General features: G+C 36.7%; 1 protein-coding gene across 2 annotated transcripts in view; it reads left to right on the top strand.

The window, feature by feature from the left end:
- Positions 1–15,542, top strand: part of APOOL (apolipoprotein O like) — a 103,110-nt gene extending 87,568 nt beyond the window's left edge. For both annotated transcript variants that reach the window (XM_061136209.1, XM_061136207.1), the window contains 4 exons: positions 2,741–2,832; positions 4,451–4,558; positions 4,742–4,853; positions 15,038–15,542. In XM_061136209.1, the coding sequence (XP_060992192.1) occupies positions 2,741–2,832; positions 4,451–4,558; positions 4,742–4,853; positions 15,038–15,126 (401 nt within the window). In that variant the 3' untranslated portion in view covers positions 15,127–15,542. The remainder of the gene's footprint in view (positions 1–2,740; positions 2,833–4,450; positions 4,559–4,741; positions 4,854–15,037) is intronic.
- Positions 15,543–16,122: the final 580 nt, after the last annotated feature.

The raw sequence follows: 16,122 nt of genomic DNA, 5'->3' as shown, positions 1-16,122 counted from the left end.
GATAGTTGATTTGAGAATGGTATACTATTCAATGTTTATCAATAAAGAAATGGTTAAACTTCAATTTTAAAATGAATTTTTAAAGTATAGCAACTACAAAAAAAGTAAATAACGAATAAAATAAGATGACACATCAAGGAAAACCTGCCACCTTCCAAGTTTAGGAGCAGCAGAATTAGAATTTGGCTGAGTCAAGGAAACCTACATTAAGAAATATTAGGTCAGTAAAATCAAGGACTGATTTTACTGGGCTGGAAGAAGCACAGGCTGGAATCAAGATTGCCGGGAGAAATATCAGTAATCTCAGATATGCAGATGACACCACCCTTATGGCAGAAAGTGAAGACGAACTAAAAAGCCTCTTGATGAATGTGAAAGAGGAGAGTGAAAAAGTTGGCTTAAAGCTTAACATTCAGAAAACTAAGATCATGGTATCTGGTCCCATTACCTCATGGGAAATAGATGGGGAGACAGTGGAAACAGTGTCAGACTTTATCTTTTTGGACCCCAAAGTCACTGCAGATGGTGACTGCAGCCATGAAATTAAAAGACGCTTACTCCTTGGAAGGAAAGTTATGACCAACCTAGATAGCATATTAAAAAGCAGAGACATTACTTTGCCAAAAAAGGTCCGTCTAGTCAAGGCTAGGGGTTTTCCAGTGGTCATATATGGATGTGAGAGTTGGACTCTGAAGAAAGCTGAGTGCCGAAAAATTGATGCTTTTGAACTATGGAGAGTCCCTTGGACTGCAAGGAGATCCAACCAGTCCATCCTAAAGGAGATCAGTCCTGGGTGTTCATTGGAAGGACTGATGCTGAAACTGAAACTCCAATACTTTGGTCACCTGATGCGAAGAGTTGACTCATTGGAAAAGACCCTGATGCTGGAAGGGATTAGGGGTGGGAGGAGAAGGGGACGACAGAGGATGAGATGGCTGGATGGCATCACGGACTCGATGGGCATGAGTTTGAGTAAACTCCAGGAGTTTGTGTTAGATAGGGAGGCCTGGCGTGCTGTGATTCATGGGGTCGCAAAGTGTCGGACACGACTGAGCGACTAAACTGAGCTGAAAATGAAGAACCAAACTACAGATACTAGGACAATAGTGAACAAGACCTATTTTAATATAATTAGACCTTCTTTCCCAATATCACCAAAACCAGTCTATATCTAAAGGAAAGTAAAACTAAAGGTTGAAGCAGCCTACCTACCCACCTCCCTCAATGCTTAGTCTATTATAGACATGACTGTAGAAGGCCTCATTACTAATAGTCAAAACCAGATAGAGAAATACATCTTGTTTTACCTTCCCTAAACTGTGAAGTTGCCTGCTATATTTTTCTGATATACCAGATAAACTGGTATATTTTACTGATATACCAGATAAACTGTCTCATATTTTAACTGAGTTGTAAATTCTGTTCCAGAGAATAAAAGTACTTATGATAATTAGAAATCCCATCATCTATAATAATTTCCCAGATCATATTTAAAGTCAAGGGTACCCAGACAAGTATTTAAGATACATACTGTTTTGAACTAACAGTCTGTTTGAACTAAGCTATGGTTTAGAGTAGTGGGTTTCAAATTATTCTGTAGAATCTAGGGTTCCATGAAAGTGTTCAGGGGTGATACGGGAATTCTGGAAAAGCCATGCAGGTAGGGCTTTATAATGAGCCTCACTTTCTCAGGCTAACTAGAGTAACTTCAAGTCTATAGATTTTATATATGAAGTTCCTCAGTCAGTTCAGTTCAGTTGCTCAGTAGTGTCTGACTCCTTGCGACCCCATGAATCACAGCACGCCAGGCCTCCCTATCTAACACAAACTCCTGGAGTTTACTCAAACACATGTCCATTGAGTCGGTGATGCCATCCAGCCATCTCATCCTCTGTCATCCCCTTCTCCTCCCGCCCCCAATCCCTCCTAGCATCAGGGTCTTTTCCAATGAGTCAATTCTTCGCATGAGGTGGCCAAAGTACTGGAGTTTCAGCTTCAGCATCAGTCCTTCCAATGAACACCCAGGACTGATCTCTTTTAGGATGGACTGGTTGGATCTCCTTGCAGTCCAAGGGACTGTCAAGAGTCTTCTCCAACACCACAGTTCAAAAGCATCAATTCCTAGTGAGGTTCTATTTGGAAGATTCTTTTTTAAAGAATTTTGCTACTTTAAACAAAGTTTCAGAATGACTCCTAAATGCTTAATTAAGGCAGTAGTGAAAATGAATTATTACAAGTTACTTGCAATTATTAAATTATTACTTCAGTATTCTAAAACAATGACATGAAGGAGTTACGTACCTTTTAAAATCTTTATTAGTTGGATCATTTCAGCTTTCTAGAGACTTAGTTTAAAAAAAAATATCTGAAAAGAGCCCATTTCAGTTTAACATGGTGTTACAAACTTGGAAAAGCTGTGGCTACAACTCTGGGTTTCTTAGGACATGAAAAAATGCCTAGCTTTTAAAAAGAAGAAAATCATCAACCCCCTTTGTGTAGGTAATTATCAATGTTAGATTGAGAATACTTTTCTTAAATTGAACATGACAACTAAGGGATATTAATTGAACTGTAATACTTAAGGACATTTTATCTCTCATCTTGACTGGTATTTTTACCTAAAAAATAACTTAGCATAAATGATGGCTTAAAGCAGAACAAAGAAAACATTAAAGTTATGAAAGCATCAAGTGTCTGACAGCATCTGTTTGGAGTTTAATAGTTTGTTTGAATGTTACAGGTTCTCGGTTTAAGAGAATTGCTTATCCATTGGGATTGGCCACTTTGGGAGCAACTGTTTGCTACCCTGTTCAATCAGTAATAATTGCAAAGGTAAGCTCTTTTTAAGTGATAGCTTCATTTCAGTATTTGTTTAAATTCTCAGTGTGACAATATTTAAATGTCACACAGTACCTTTAACATTTAATTTTCAGGGAAATATAGTTGTATTAACTCTGCTGGCAACTCTGTTAGCAAAATCACATTAGCATCTCAGCTTGTTAATGCCATTGTTAATTACATGATTATCACAAATAAATAGGATTAATTTGTTAAAATATAATTCAACAATATAAATGCTGGTTTGAGGATTAAGCTACAAGTGGCATTTCAGATCAGTGTGTAAAGAAAAGGTGGCCTATTCAAGAAATGTGTGGAATAATTGACATTTCAGAAAAGTACTTCGACCTTTACCAAATATCATGCAAAAATATTGCAGGTGGAATAAAGATATAATGAGAAAATATAATGCTATAAAATATTAGAAGAGCAGAAAGGTATTTTTGTATAATCTTGAGATAGGAAAGGCCTTCTTAAAACACAGCCAGAAGCCATCAAAGAAAAAAAAATAATGTGTTTTACTGCATCAAAGTCATACATTTCTGTTGATCACGGTATACCATATACAAAGTTAAAGGATAAATGAAAAATTGGGAAACTTATTTGCACATATATAACACAGGACATGAGTTTAAGTAAACTCCGGGAGGTGGTGATGGACAGGGAGGCCTGGCATGCTGCGATTCATGGGGTCGCAAAGAGTCGGACACAACTGAGCAACTGAACTGAACTGAACTGAACACAGGACTAAATAATATCCTTCCATATATGAAAAGCTTCTATATATCAATAGGAAAATAATGAATGCCCTCTTAAGAAAATGAAGAAAGTATATGAACAAACAATCCACAAAATAAGAAACGTAAATGGCCTAATATATTAAAGATGCTTAACTTCATCAGCAACCAAATAAATCCAAATTTAAAAGATCATTTAGATATTGCTTTTTAGCCTTTCCATTTGACAAAGATTTAAAAGATTCATAAAATTGCTGCTGAGAAATTGAGTTGGAAAATAGTTATATACTCTTGTGAGAGTGTAAATTGCTACAGTACAGTGCTGAATTTCTGAAGGCAATGTGGCAATAGTATCAAAAATTAAAATGTAATGATATACCCAAGCAATTACCACAAGGGTATATGATCCCAGTTATTTGTGGAAGGGTGCTAATTACAGCATGGTTATAATTGCCAAAAGAATAAAAGGATGCCCATCATCAAAGGATTTGTTAAACAAATCATAATGCTCATATGCCCATCAATAGGGGATTTGTTAAATGAATTATGATGTGTTCATTATAGAGTACACACTGTTCAGCTATTAGAAGCAGATCTTCCCGTATATAAACTGATATGGAAACATCTCTGTGACATGTTGTTAAGCTTTTGAAAAAAAATCACACCTCAAAATAATATATATCATGAGGCAAATAATTTTTTGTATAAGATATAGAAAATGAAGCTGTGTGTTATCATGATCTAGAGACTTATAGCTTTACTGTTGATTCTGACCTGGTTTTTCATGTAAACTACAAGACATAATTTTTTTTTAATATTTGTTATTTTAACTTTTAAAAATTTATATTATTTGACTCACTTTTTGTTTTAATTAGGTAGCTGGGAAAAAGGCATATGCTACAAGCCAGCAAGTGTATGAAGCTGTTAAATCACTGTGGACAAAAAACAACAAAAAACTTCCTGAACATAAAGAAAAAACTAAGGTAGAGTTTAAATGGACTAAAAATGTAGACTGTTTTGTTTAGGTGGATGTCCTAGACAGAGGTCAAGGATGGAATGAAAAGAGATGAAGGAATATACTACCTTGCATGCTATAATTTTTTAGGATATTTTATTCTTTTAGTAAAATAATTTACTTATGAAAGAAAAATTTTTTTGGTAAACAGCTAGGAAGTGCTGATGAAATAGAAACACCTGCAGAAACAACTCACAACCTGAAACATTCAGTGCCTTTGCCAACAGAACTCAGCTCTGAAACAAAGACCAAATCTACATCAGGTTTGTTTGGAATAATTCATTTTTCAAATTATTTTCTTAAATAACTTTATAGTAGTATAATTAGTAGTTTGAATTTATTTATGTGTTTTCATAAATGTTTTCTCCTTCTCATATCTGTAGTCTGTGTATCTTTTTAGGTTGTGAAGTTCTCAATCAGGTAGAGGAAAATGTGTCTTTCTGGATTCTTCTAGCTTATAGGCTATAACAATGTGTCACATCTACATAGAAGAGATACCAGTTTTCCATTTCTTGTTCTATCCCCATCTGTCTTTGCTTCCACCTTCAGTTTTATTTAGTTTAGATACTAGGAAAACTTTCAGCATAAATAGTATAAATAGCACAAATTACAATACTAGTATCTTTGCTAGTATTAGATACAGGCAACTATGTGAGATCAAAATGTGACAGTTATACTTTCTAAACAAATACTGCCATGGTTTTACTGTGATCAAAAAGAAACAGATATCATTTCAATAGTATATTCACATAAACTCACCAGTCATTGGCTTATGTAGGTTTATCTGTACTAAGTAAATGATACTATGCATCAAGTCATCTTATTACAAAGGAAATAGGACCAACTCAGAGGTAGAGAATTAGAGAATAATGAAAATATCTGCCCTTTACTGAGCAACTGCTGTGGGGCAAAGAACTATAAATGTGTTATTCAATCCTCTCCCAAAAAGCAAAATAAAAAACTCTGGTGTGTATGTAATTATAATTGTTTTATGATGAATAGACTGAGATTCAGGGAGCTTAAGTAACCTGCCCAAAATTATAGTTCACAAATAGAGTTATTTTTATAGTCTAGATATTCTTGACACTGAAGTCCAAGTTCCTCCTTTGCATATAGATTATCTAATTTAAAACATGATTATAGTCTCTAATTTCCTCTGAGGAGATTTTAGTCTCCTCCCCTGTCACTTAATCTTTATGAAAGCTCTCACTGAGTAACAAACCTGATTTGAGTTTTAATATTTTCCTGTCTCCTCTCTTTTCTAATCAAGATAAGTTATACAGGTTTTAGACTCTCTGAATAATCTATAGTTTATCATATTCCCTCAAGTATATAATATATCTGGTCATTTCTCTAAATGCCTGTCAACTCCAGAGATCTTTGTGGAGATATTACAGCTTAACAATGGGACCAGACCACCCCTAGCCAATGTCTTTTCTTTTTACATCTGTATTCTGGAACCTTTTGCCTGCTTATCATAGGTAATCTGGTATATGAAAAGCATTCTAAGGAGACATATAGAGGAGAGAGATACTCAGTACTATTCATCCTTATCATATATCATTCAGGGTTGATTATATAGTAGACCCAGAATTGAGATGCATTATTTCCACATTTCATATGCAATCCCAAAGGTCCATTATGTGAAAAACAGTAGTGATCATGAGCATAGGTTTTAAGATAGAACATGAATCTTAATCCCAAATCCAGCATTTACTAGTTCTATTGCCTAGGGAAAGTTATCTAATACCCCAAGCCTCAGTCTCTTCATCTATAAAAGAGAGTCAATAATAGTATTTTTTGACATCGTTATGAAGATTAAATGAGATATTGCATGTAAAGCAAAAAGTACACTGTCAAGCACATACTAAATTCTCAGTGAGTGTCACAATATATCATTATCATTGGCCTAGAGTAATTATCCATTTTGCCAATAAACAAATTTGTCATTGAGCACACTTTGGGAGCACATTACTTAGTGGGGGAGCACATCCCTGGCCACCACTTCTCACCATACAGGATAGCTTGTGTATATTGTCCAACAATATATTGTGACTCAGAGCGTGAGTTTGATTGTCCTCTATCATCCATATACATTTATGGTGACAACTGTTATTTTGGGAATCACAAATTTGGAAATTTGGTGACATGGACCTCTTCAAAATCTGATGAAAGCAGAATGAAATGATATGGATGGATGTCCAAGATATATTATTAAGTAACAAAAACCAAATTGTAGTCTGTATATATGTGTGTGCACAAATGCCTGTGTTCTGGAACAATTTGTACTAACCTGTTTAAATTATTGAAAACAGTTATTTCTAGAGATATGATTGTGGGAGACTTTTGCTTTTTAATTTATCTATATAATATTTGGATTTTTACAATCAGCATACTTTTTTGTAATCAGAAAAAATAAATATATTCTGTCTCTAAGTAGTCAAAATGAAGATGTTTCATAGAAACTTTTTTCGAGTTAAGAAAATTTTCTTGACAGTGTATACATGCATATATATTAATATACATAATATATTAAAATAATTTGTAAAAAAAAAAAAGAATGAAATCTCTCACAGTCTCACAAGATTAATGTCCCTCTCAAATAGAGGTTGGCAAACTATGGACTTTGTGCTAAATCTGGCTCACTATTTTTGCACATTCCACAAGCCAAGAATAGTTCCTATGTAATTTAAATAGTTTTTTTAAAAATCAGAAGAAAAATGTTTCATGACAAGTGAAAATTGTATGAAATTCAAATTTTAATATCCATAAATAAAGTTTTATTGCAACACAGCCACACTCATTCATGTATTGTCTGTGGCTGCTTTCACCCTAAAATGGCAGAGTTGAGTGGTTGTGATGGAGACCTTATGGTTTATAAAGTTTAAATGTTTACTTTGGTCCTTTGCAAATACATTTGCTGATTCCTATTTTAGAGGGATGAGGTGTGCCATACATACATGACTCATGTCCCCCTCATGATATTTCCCAGATTATTATGTGGGTCATGACACTAAATATCCAAAATCAAAATTCTGATAGGCAAAACAAAATTTCCTACAGTCTTTTAGTGTTAGGGAGACAGAAACTCAAGCTGTCAATCAGAAGCTAGAGAGTACCATACCTGAGAAGCAGGGTTGATTGACTCTTCTATAAACTGCAACACAGCTCAGTGCCTGATTGTAGTGAGATGATAAGTATCAATACTTTACCCCTCCCCAAGAAAGGAAAAGAGTCCCCACTCTGCAGATGATATCATCTGGAGCTTCTACAGTTCTTTTTTACACAGTGTCCACCATACAAATAAAATGTGTGTTAGTCGCTCAGTCTTGTCCAACTCTTCGCAACCCCGTGGACTGTACCCTGCCAGGCTTTTCTGTCCATGGGATTCTCCAGGTAAGAATACTGGAGTGGATTGCTATTCCCTTCTCCAGAGGATCTTCCAGACCCAGGGATTGAACCCTGGTCTCCTGAATTGCAGGCAGATTCTTTACCATTTGAGCTACAGGGAAGTCCTACAAATAAAATACTAGTCATGCAAAGAGACAGGAAGATATGACTAAGAAAAGAGAAAAAAAAAATTACAGCAGACCCACAGGTGATCTAAATATTAAAGTTGGCAGAAAAGCACTTTAAAATAACTATGGCTAATATGTCAAGTGGAAAATATGATGAACAAAATGGATGAAAGGATGGAAAATTTCACAGCCAGTTGGAATCTGAAAAAATCAAGTGGATATTCTAAATGTGAAAAATACAGTACCTGAAATTATGAATGTATTGGATGGGTTTAATAGCAGATTGTATACAAAAAGAGGACAGAAATAATGAACTCAAATATAGGATAAAAAAGACAAACTGAAGCCAGAGAGAAAAAAGAATGGAAAGAATAGATCAGTGGGAGAACACACTTTGCAATGATTAATAGGTTTAAGTGTTTCAGTTACTGAGACAGCTGAATACTGAATATCATCCTGATTTTATACAGAAGAAACAAAAATAGAATCTCTAATATTCATAACTTCACTCAGCAATTTATTAGTGATCTGTCCTAGTTTTGATAATGAACTTGCTTAAAATATAAATGAGATAAGGCGTGAACTAAATTATCAGTGAACAGGTAACACCTAATGGCTATTTGAGACAATAATTCTTTGCTGTTTTATAAACATCTTTATTCTTTACCTGTTTGCTATAATAGCAACTTTTTTTAAAGTTGACTAAAAAAGCTAAGCGTAAATATTTTTTCATTAGAGATTTAAAATATGATAAAGTACAAAGAAAAGCATTATAATGATTAAGGGAATGAGATTCAAGAAGAGTTTTATGACTGCTAATTCTTTGGGAGGACAGAGAGCCTTTTATCAAAAGGGATGAAGAAATTTCTGAGGAAAAATATAATCTTTAATTACTCAGAAAAGCATGAGACAAACCCTTTTTAAAAAGGCAGAAATCAAATGAACTAGGCTAAGTGGTTCTAAGCCAGAGGGATCCACATCACAATTTCTTGAGTTTTTTTTTTTTCCTAAAATTCACTCTACATAAGAATTATAAATTAGAATTTCCAGAGGTGAGGCCTCCAAGCAAGTGGATTATAGGAAAAGCTCCACAAGGAATTCTGTATGCACATTCCTCTAGTTGATAATGACCAATATAAGCTATGAATAAACAAAAAATCTGAAGCCCTTCAACACATTTTGAGAGATGGGGATCTAAAGGCAACAGAGCCTTTCAAATTTAGGTGAGCTGACTCTTTGACCAGATTTTGGACAATAGTAGAAGTGTTAGAAATCTTAGTCAGTTGATGGACATTGTTAAGCAAATCAGACACATTCAGGCTTATATAAAATAAGTATTTGTCAATGCTTATTATAGTATATCTATAGTAAGAGTTGGGCTATAAAGAAAGCTGAGTGCCAAAGAATTGATGCTTTTGAACTGCAGTGTTGGAAAAGACTCTTGAGAGTCCCTTGGACTGCAAGGAGATGCAACCAGTCCATCCTAAAAAAGATCAGTGGTGTTCATTGGAAGGACTGATGTTGAAGCTGAAACTCCAATACTTTGGCCACCTGATGCGAAGAGCTGACTCATTGGAAAGACCCTGATGCTGGGGAAGATTGAGGGCAGGAGGAGAAGGGGACGACAGAGGATGAGATGGTTGGATGGCATCCCCGACTCGATGGACATGGGTTTGGGTAGACTCCAGGAGCTGGTGATGGACAGGAAGGCCTGGCGTGCTGCGATTCATGGGGTCGCAAAGAGTCGGACACGACTGAGTGACTGAACTGAACCTATAGTATGTCTATTTGATAAAACTATTTCTTAGTACATTTTTCACTTGTACTGACCAAAAGCTTCCACCAGGAAGATGCATTTGGAAAAGGAGCAGTCAGAACCACTGTTTCTTAACCTACTTGTACTACAGACCCCATCTCAGAATGTTTTTAAATGCATAAAGAAAATACACAGTAATGTATGAGCTTCCCTAATTGTATTAATCAACAATATTTAACAACATATCTGATAAAGGGTATAATTTTGAAGTAGTAGTAAGTATAAATATTTCAAGATATCTGCAACTGCAGTGTGATATGAAAATATCTATGGTTTCTATTAGTGACAGAGTCTAAGGTACTATTAAGCATATAGTATTGTGGTTTGTTGCCTGCATTCATTTTTGAAGAAGACATTCATTTTCAGTCAGAGGTTAACGAAAACAAAGACAAATTTCCCCTATCCAAGTTCAGAGAATTGATTCTATGAATCAATTCTGTCCACAGACTCCCCTCTTCCAAAGGGATTCCAGGTTAAAAGTCTATGGAGAACTGTATTCTTGTCATGAGTAGTGATTATTTAAGATCTGGCTGTTTTTAAAATATACTTAGTGGTGAAGTTACATAGAGATCTATCCCAGTTTATAAAACAGAAACTATTTCTGAAAAGGTAGCTGTAAAATAAATAAGTGTATATAAATGTATTTCTCACTTTTAACTAGAAACTAAATTCCTTTATGGCAAAAAGGTGTGTCTCTCAAATGTAAAAAAAAAATCATTTCAAAATGAATCAGAATTTGAAAAATATTTAAAATAAAAAAAACTTGTGAAAAATATTTTTATGTCACAAAATAAATATGTCACAAAATAAATATAAAAATTCTTCTTACCTACTTAACATACACAGGGTATTATATGTACCACTTTGTGTCTATTATTCTGTTGAATACTAAAATAATTTTGTGGTATTTTGTGACTACTCTAACCCCCCTTTTACAGAAGAGCCAGGGTTTTGTGACATTTTGTGACATTTCTGCCTACTCTAACCGCCACTTTACAGAAAAGCCAGGGTTGTTGTATTGGGAGTCAGACAAAACTGGATTCAATCCTGGCTCCACTACTTATCACCTGGATGACACTGCTCAAGTTTCTTAACCTCTCTACATTAAAATGCCCTTATCTGTAAAACATGGATAATATAAAAATGTCATCTGTCTCATGGTGTTATTCTGAGATAATGCATGAAAATAATGTGACATCTTGCCTGGTACACAGTCAGCTTATCAAAATCACCATTGATCTGCACTGCCAAATCCAGGTTCCATTCCCAATCTCTATCTTATATAATCCATCAGTAACTTCTAACAGAAATGGTCACTCCTTCCTCCCTGAAACAGTCTCTTTACTTGGCCTGTGGGATATCACTTATTCTTGGTTCTCTCACTTCACTGACTGGCTGTTTTTTTGCAGTCTTCTCTGCTATATTCTCCTAATACTCTTAACCTCAAAAAGTTGGAGGATCCAAAGGGCTCATTCCCTGGACATCTTTTCTGATGTTCTGGATGACCTCATATGTTCCTATAGTTTTAGATGCTATTTATAGCCTAGGAACATAAAATTTATAAATCAGCGAGGTGACTCCTAAAACTCTAGATTCACATTTCTAACTGCTTACTCAGTATTTCTATTCAGATGTCTAGTTCAGTAAGTTCAGTTCAGTCACTCAGTCGTGTCTAACACTTTGCAACCCCATGAACTGTAGCACACCAGGCCTCCCTGTTCGTCACCAACTCGCGGAGTTTACTCAAACTCATGCCCATCAAGTCCGTGATGCCATCCAGCCATCTCATCCTCTGTCGTCCCCTTCTCCTCCTGCCCTCAATCCCTCCCAGCATCAGGGCCTTTTCCAATGAGTCAGTTCTTCACATCAGTTGGCCAAAGTATTGGAGTTTCAGATTCAGCATCACTCCTTCCAATGAATGTTCAGGACTGATTTCCTTTAGGATGGACTGGTTGGATCTCCTTGCAGTCCAAGGAACTCTCAAGAGTCTTCTCCAACACCACAGTTCAAAAGCATCAATTCTCCGGCACTCAGCATTTCTCATACCAAGGGAACATTTTATGCAAAGATGGAATCAACAAAGGACAGAAATGGTAGGGACATAACAGAAGCAGAAGATATTAAGAAGAGGTGGCAAGAATACACAGAACTGTACAAAAAAGATCTTCATGACCCAGATAATCACGATGGTGTGATCACTCACCTAGAGCCAGACATCCTGGAATGTGAAGTCAAGTGGGTCTTAGGAAGCATCACTATGAACAAAGCTAGTGGAGGTGATGGAATTCCAGTTGAGCTATTTCAAATCCTGAAAGATGATGCTGTGAAAGTGCTGCACTCAATATGCCAGCATTTGGACAACTCAGCAGTGGCCACAGGACTGGAAAAGGTCAGTTTTCACTCCAGTCCCAAAGAAAGGCAATGCCAAAGAATGCTCAAACTACCACACCATTGCACTCATCTCACACGCTAGTAAAGTAATGCTTAAAATTCTCCAAATCAGGCTTCAGTAATACATGAACCGTTAACTTCCAGATGTCCAAGCTGGTTTTAGAAAGTCAGAGGAACCAGAGATCAAATTGCCAACATTCGCTGGATCATTGAAAAAGCAAGAGAGTTCCAGAAAAACATCTATTTCTGCTTTATTGGCTATACCAAAGCCTTTGACTGTGTGGATCACAGTAAACTGTGGAAAATTCTGAAAGAGATGGGAATACTAGAACACCTGACCTGCCTCCTGAGAAATCGGTATGCAGGTCAGGAAGCAACAGTTAGAACTAGGCATGGACCAACAGCCTGGTTCCAAATAGGAAAAGGAGTAAGTCAAGGCTATATATTGTCACCCTATTTATTTAACTTATATGCAGAGTACATCATGAGAAATGCTGAGGTGGAGGAAGCACAAGCTGGAATCAAGATTGCCGGGAGAAACATCAATAACCTCAGATATGCAGGTGACATCACCCTTATGGCAGAAAGTGAAGAAGAACTAAAGAGGCTCTTGATGAAAGTGAAAGAGGAGAGTGAAAAAGTTGGCTTAAAGCTCAACATTCAGAAAACTAAGATCATGGCATCTGGTCCCATCACATCATGACAAATAGATGGGGAAGCAGTGGAAACAGTGGCTGACTTTTTTTGGGGGGGGCTCCAAAATCACTGCAGATGATGATTGAAGCCATGAAATTAAAAGAGGCTTACTCCTTGGAAGGAAAGTTATGACCAACCTAGACAGCATATTAAAAAGCAGAGACTTTACTTTGCCAACAAAGGTCCGTCTAGTCAAGGCTATGGTTTTTCCAGTGGTCATGTATGGATGTGAGAGTTGGACTATAAAGAAAACTGAGTGCAGCAGAATTGATGCTTTTGAACTGTGGTGTTGGAGAAGACTCTTGAGAGTCCCTTGGACTGCAAGGAGATCCAACCAGTCCATCCTAAAGGAGATCAGTCCTGGGTGTTCATTTGAAGGACTGATGCTAAAGCTGAAACTCCAATACTTTGGCCACCTGATGCAAAGAGCTGACTCATTTGAGAAGACCCTGATGCTGGGAAAGATTGTGGGCAGGAGGAGAAGGGGACGACAGAGGATGAGATGGTTGGATGGCATCACTGACTTGATGGACAAGGGTTTGGGTGGACTCCAGGAGTTGGTGATGGATAGGGAGGCCTAGCGTGCTGCGGTTCATGGGGTCACAAAGAGTTGGACATGACTGAGCGACTGAACTGAACTCACATCCATACATAACTACTGGAAGAACCATAGTTTTGACTAGATGGACCTTTGTTGGTAAAGTAATGTCTCTGCTTTTAATTTGCTGTCTGTGTTGGTCATAGCTTTTCTTCCAAGGAACATGTGTCTTTTAATTTCATGGCTGCAGTTGTTTTGAAGCCCAAGAAAACAAAGTCTATCACTGTTTCCATTGTTTCCCCATCTATTTGCCATGAAGTGATGTCTAGTTAGCAATTCAAATATAGCACACCTAAAACTTAACACTTCATTTACCTTCTCCCAAACATGTTTCTGGGGCTTCCCTGGTGGCTCAGTGGTCAAGAACCTGTCTGCCAATGCAAGAGATGGAAGTTCAGTTCCTGATCTGGGGAGATGCCCTGGAGAAGGAAATGGTAACCTACTCCAGTATTCTTGCCTGAGAAATTCCATGGACAGAGGAACCTGGTGGGCTACAGTTCATGAGGTTGCAAAGAGTCAGACATGACTGAGCGACTGAATGACAACAACAACAAAACATGTTTCTATATTTCCCCCATCTCAGTAAATGTCAACTCCATTCTTTTAGTTTCTCAAATTAAAGAGTATCCCTCACACAACATACTGAATCCATTTTGGAAATCCTGTCCTTAAGTTATCCAGAATTCAATACCTTTTCATCACCTCCACTGCCCTAATAAAAGCCATTACCATTTCCCTCCTGGGGTACTGCAGTCTTCTCTGCTATAATAGCTTCCAAACTGGTCTCCCTACTGCTATGCTTGTTTCTCTACACTCTCTTCTACACATAGCCAAGAGTAACCTTTTAAAAAACACAATATCATGTTGCAGTTCTGCTCAAAACTGTCCAGTGACTTCTCATCTCTTAGAATAAAAGAGAAAAACTTTCTTATGACCTTGTGTGGCCTAGCATTCCACTGTTTTCTGATCATGACTTCTATCACTCTCATTGTATCCACCATCAGCACATCTTGGTAACTCTGTTCCAGCCATATTGGTCATTTTATGGCTCCGCAGACATATCTAAGGTCTGTTACACTTGCAACCTGCTCTTTCAGTAAGGCATTTCCCTCAGATAGCTACAGGGCTCATACCTGCACCTCCTTTGGTTCTTTGCTCAAATATGGAAGGCTTTCTTTCCCTGACCACCCTGTTTTAAATTGCAGATCACCCAGTCTCACCATATGTCTCTCCACTCTGTTTTATTTTTCTGCATACCACCATCTGATATACTGTTTACTTAACTTATTGTCTCTTTCACCCAACTTGAATGTTAGGTCCATGTTGGTAGAGATTTTTATCTGTTTTGCTCATTGATGTGTTCCCCACATTAACAAGAAGTTTGTTAAATGAATGACTAATTTTTTTTTCATTTTAATACTTTACCAGGTGCTACACAGTTTATGCCTGACCCCAAGCTCATGGATCACGGGCAGTCCCATCCAGAAGATATAGATATGTACAGCACTAGAAGCTGAAATAGTCTGCATAGAGAACTACAAGATGTGTGAAGTTTCAAATAATGGTGAAAAAGATGGTGTAATGGGTAACTGATGCATAGGGTATAAATTAAACCAAGTTTTTCCCTTACATCTTCTAATGTACAGTTTGACAAATCACATAAGTGACTAAAAAACTGAATACAATCCAAACAACATTAAATGATCGATGAGGAGGCAGAGGTAAAAGTATTAGGATGCATTTGGTGACTTTAAGTGTGTTTATAAAAAAATATGTGTGTATATATAAATATATATACATATACACATATATATTTGCTGTAGCTTTTCTGAATTAATATCAGCTAAATTAGAATGGTGTGTGGAAGGATGTGTTCCCTCCCCCATTTGTTTTGCATTTCCCAGAGATGTAATAAAATATACATATTTTATGACATGGGCTTGGCTTTGTCTCTTTGATTAATGCTAACTCCTCTTAGATGTCCAAAAATTAGTCTATTTGAGAGGACTATGTGCTACATGGGACCCCTCAGTGCTGCTTAGCATTCTTTCTACTGATTCCTGGGTAGTTTCCTATTCTGGTCTCCAGGAGAGGTTTTACAGACCTCTTATTCTGAAGTCTCCTATACCAGCCAAAGATGACTATGTCTCCTATTACACAGAGGGAAAAATAAGTTATTAGACATAGTCTTTCCCAACTTCTTCCCATCTATCTTCAAGACTTATCTCTTTTCAGCCATACATCCCCCTTTTCTAAAGCTGATGCTTCTATTTGTGTTCCTGATCTCCTTCCCATCTTTCCTAGTACCATATTCCATCCTGTTTAATTTTCAGTCTTTTGTTTCTCTTTTAACTGATTTCTTTTCCTCAGTCTTTTCCTCAGTCTCCAGCTTCATATCCTCTTTATCCAAAAACAACAGTAGCAAAACCCTTTCACTAACTCCCTCTTCCTCTTGAGCTATCTTTTCTTTCTCCTTCCTGTGATTTCCAGACTTCATAAAACAGTAATTAATG

Source organism: Dama dama, chromosome X (assembly GCF_033118175.1).
Source record: "Dama dama isolate Ldn47 chromosome X, ASM3311817v1, whole genome shotgun sequence".
Classification (NCBI taxonomy): Eukaryota; Metazoa; Chordata; class Mammalia; order Artiodactyla; family Cervidae; genus Dama; species Dama dama.
Note: the sequence above shows the minus strand (reverse complement) of the source record. Positions and strands in the feature narration are given on the sequence as shown.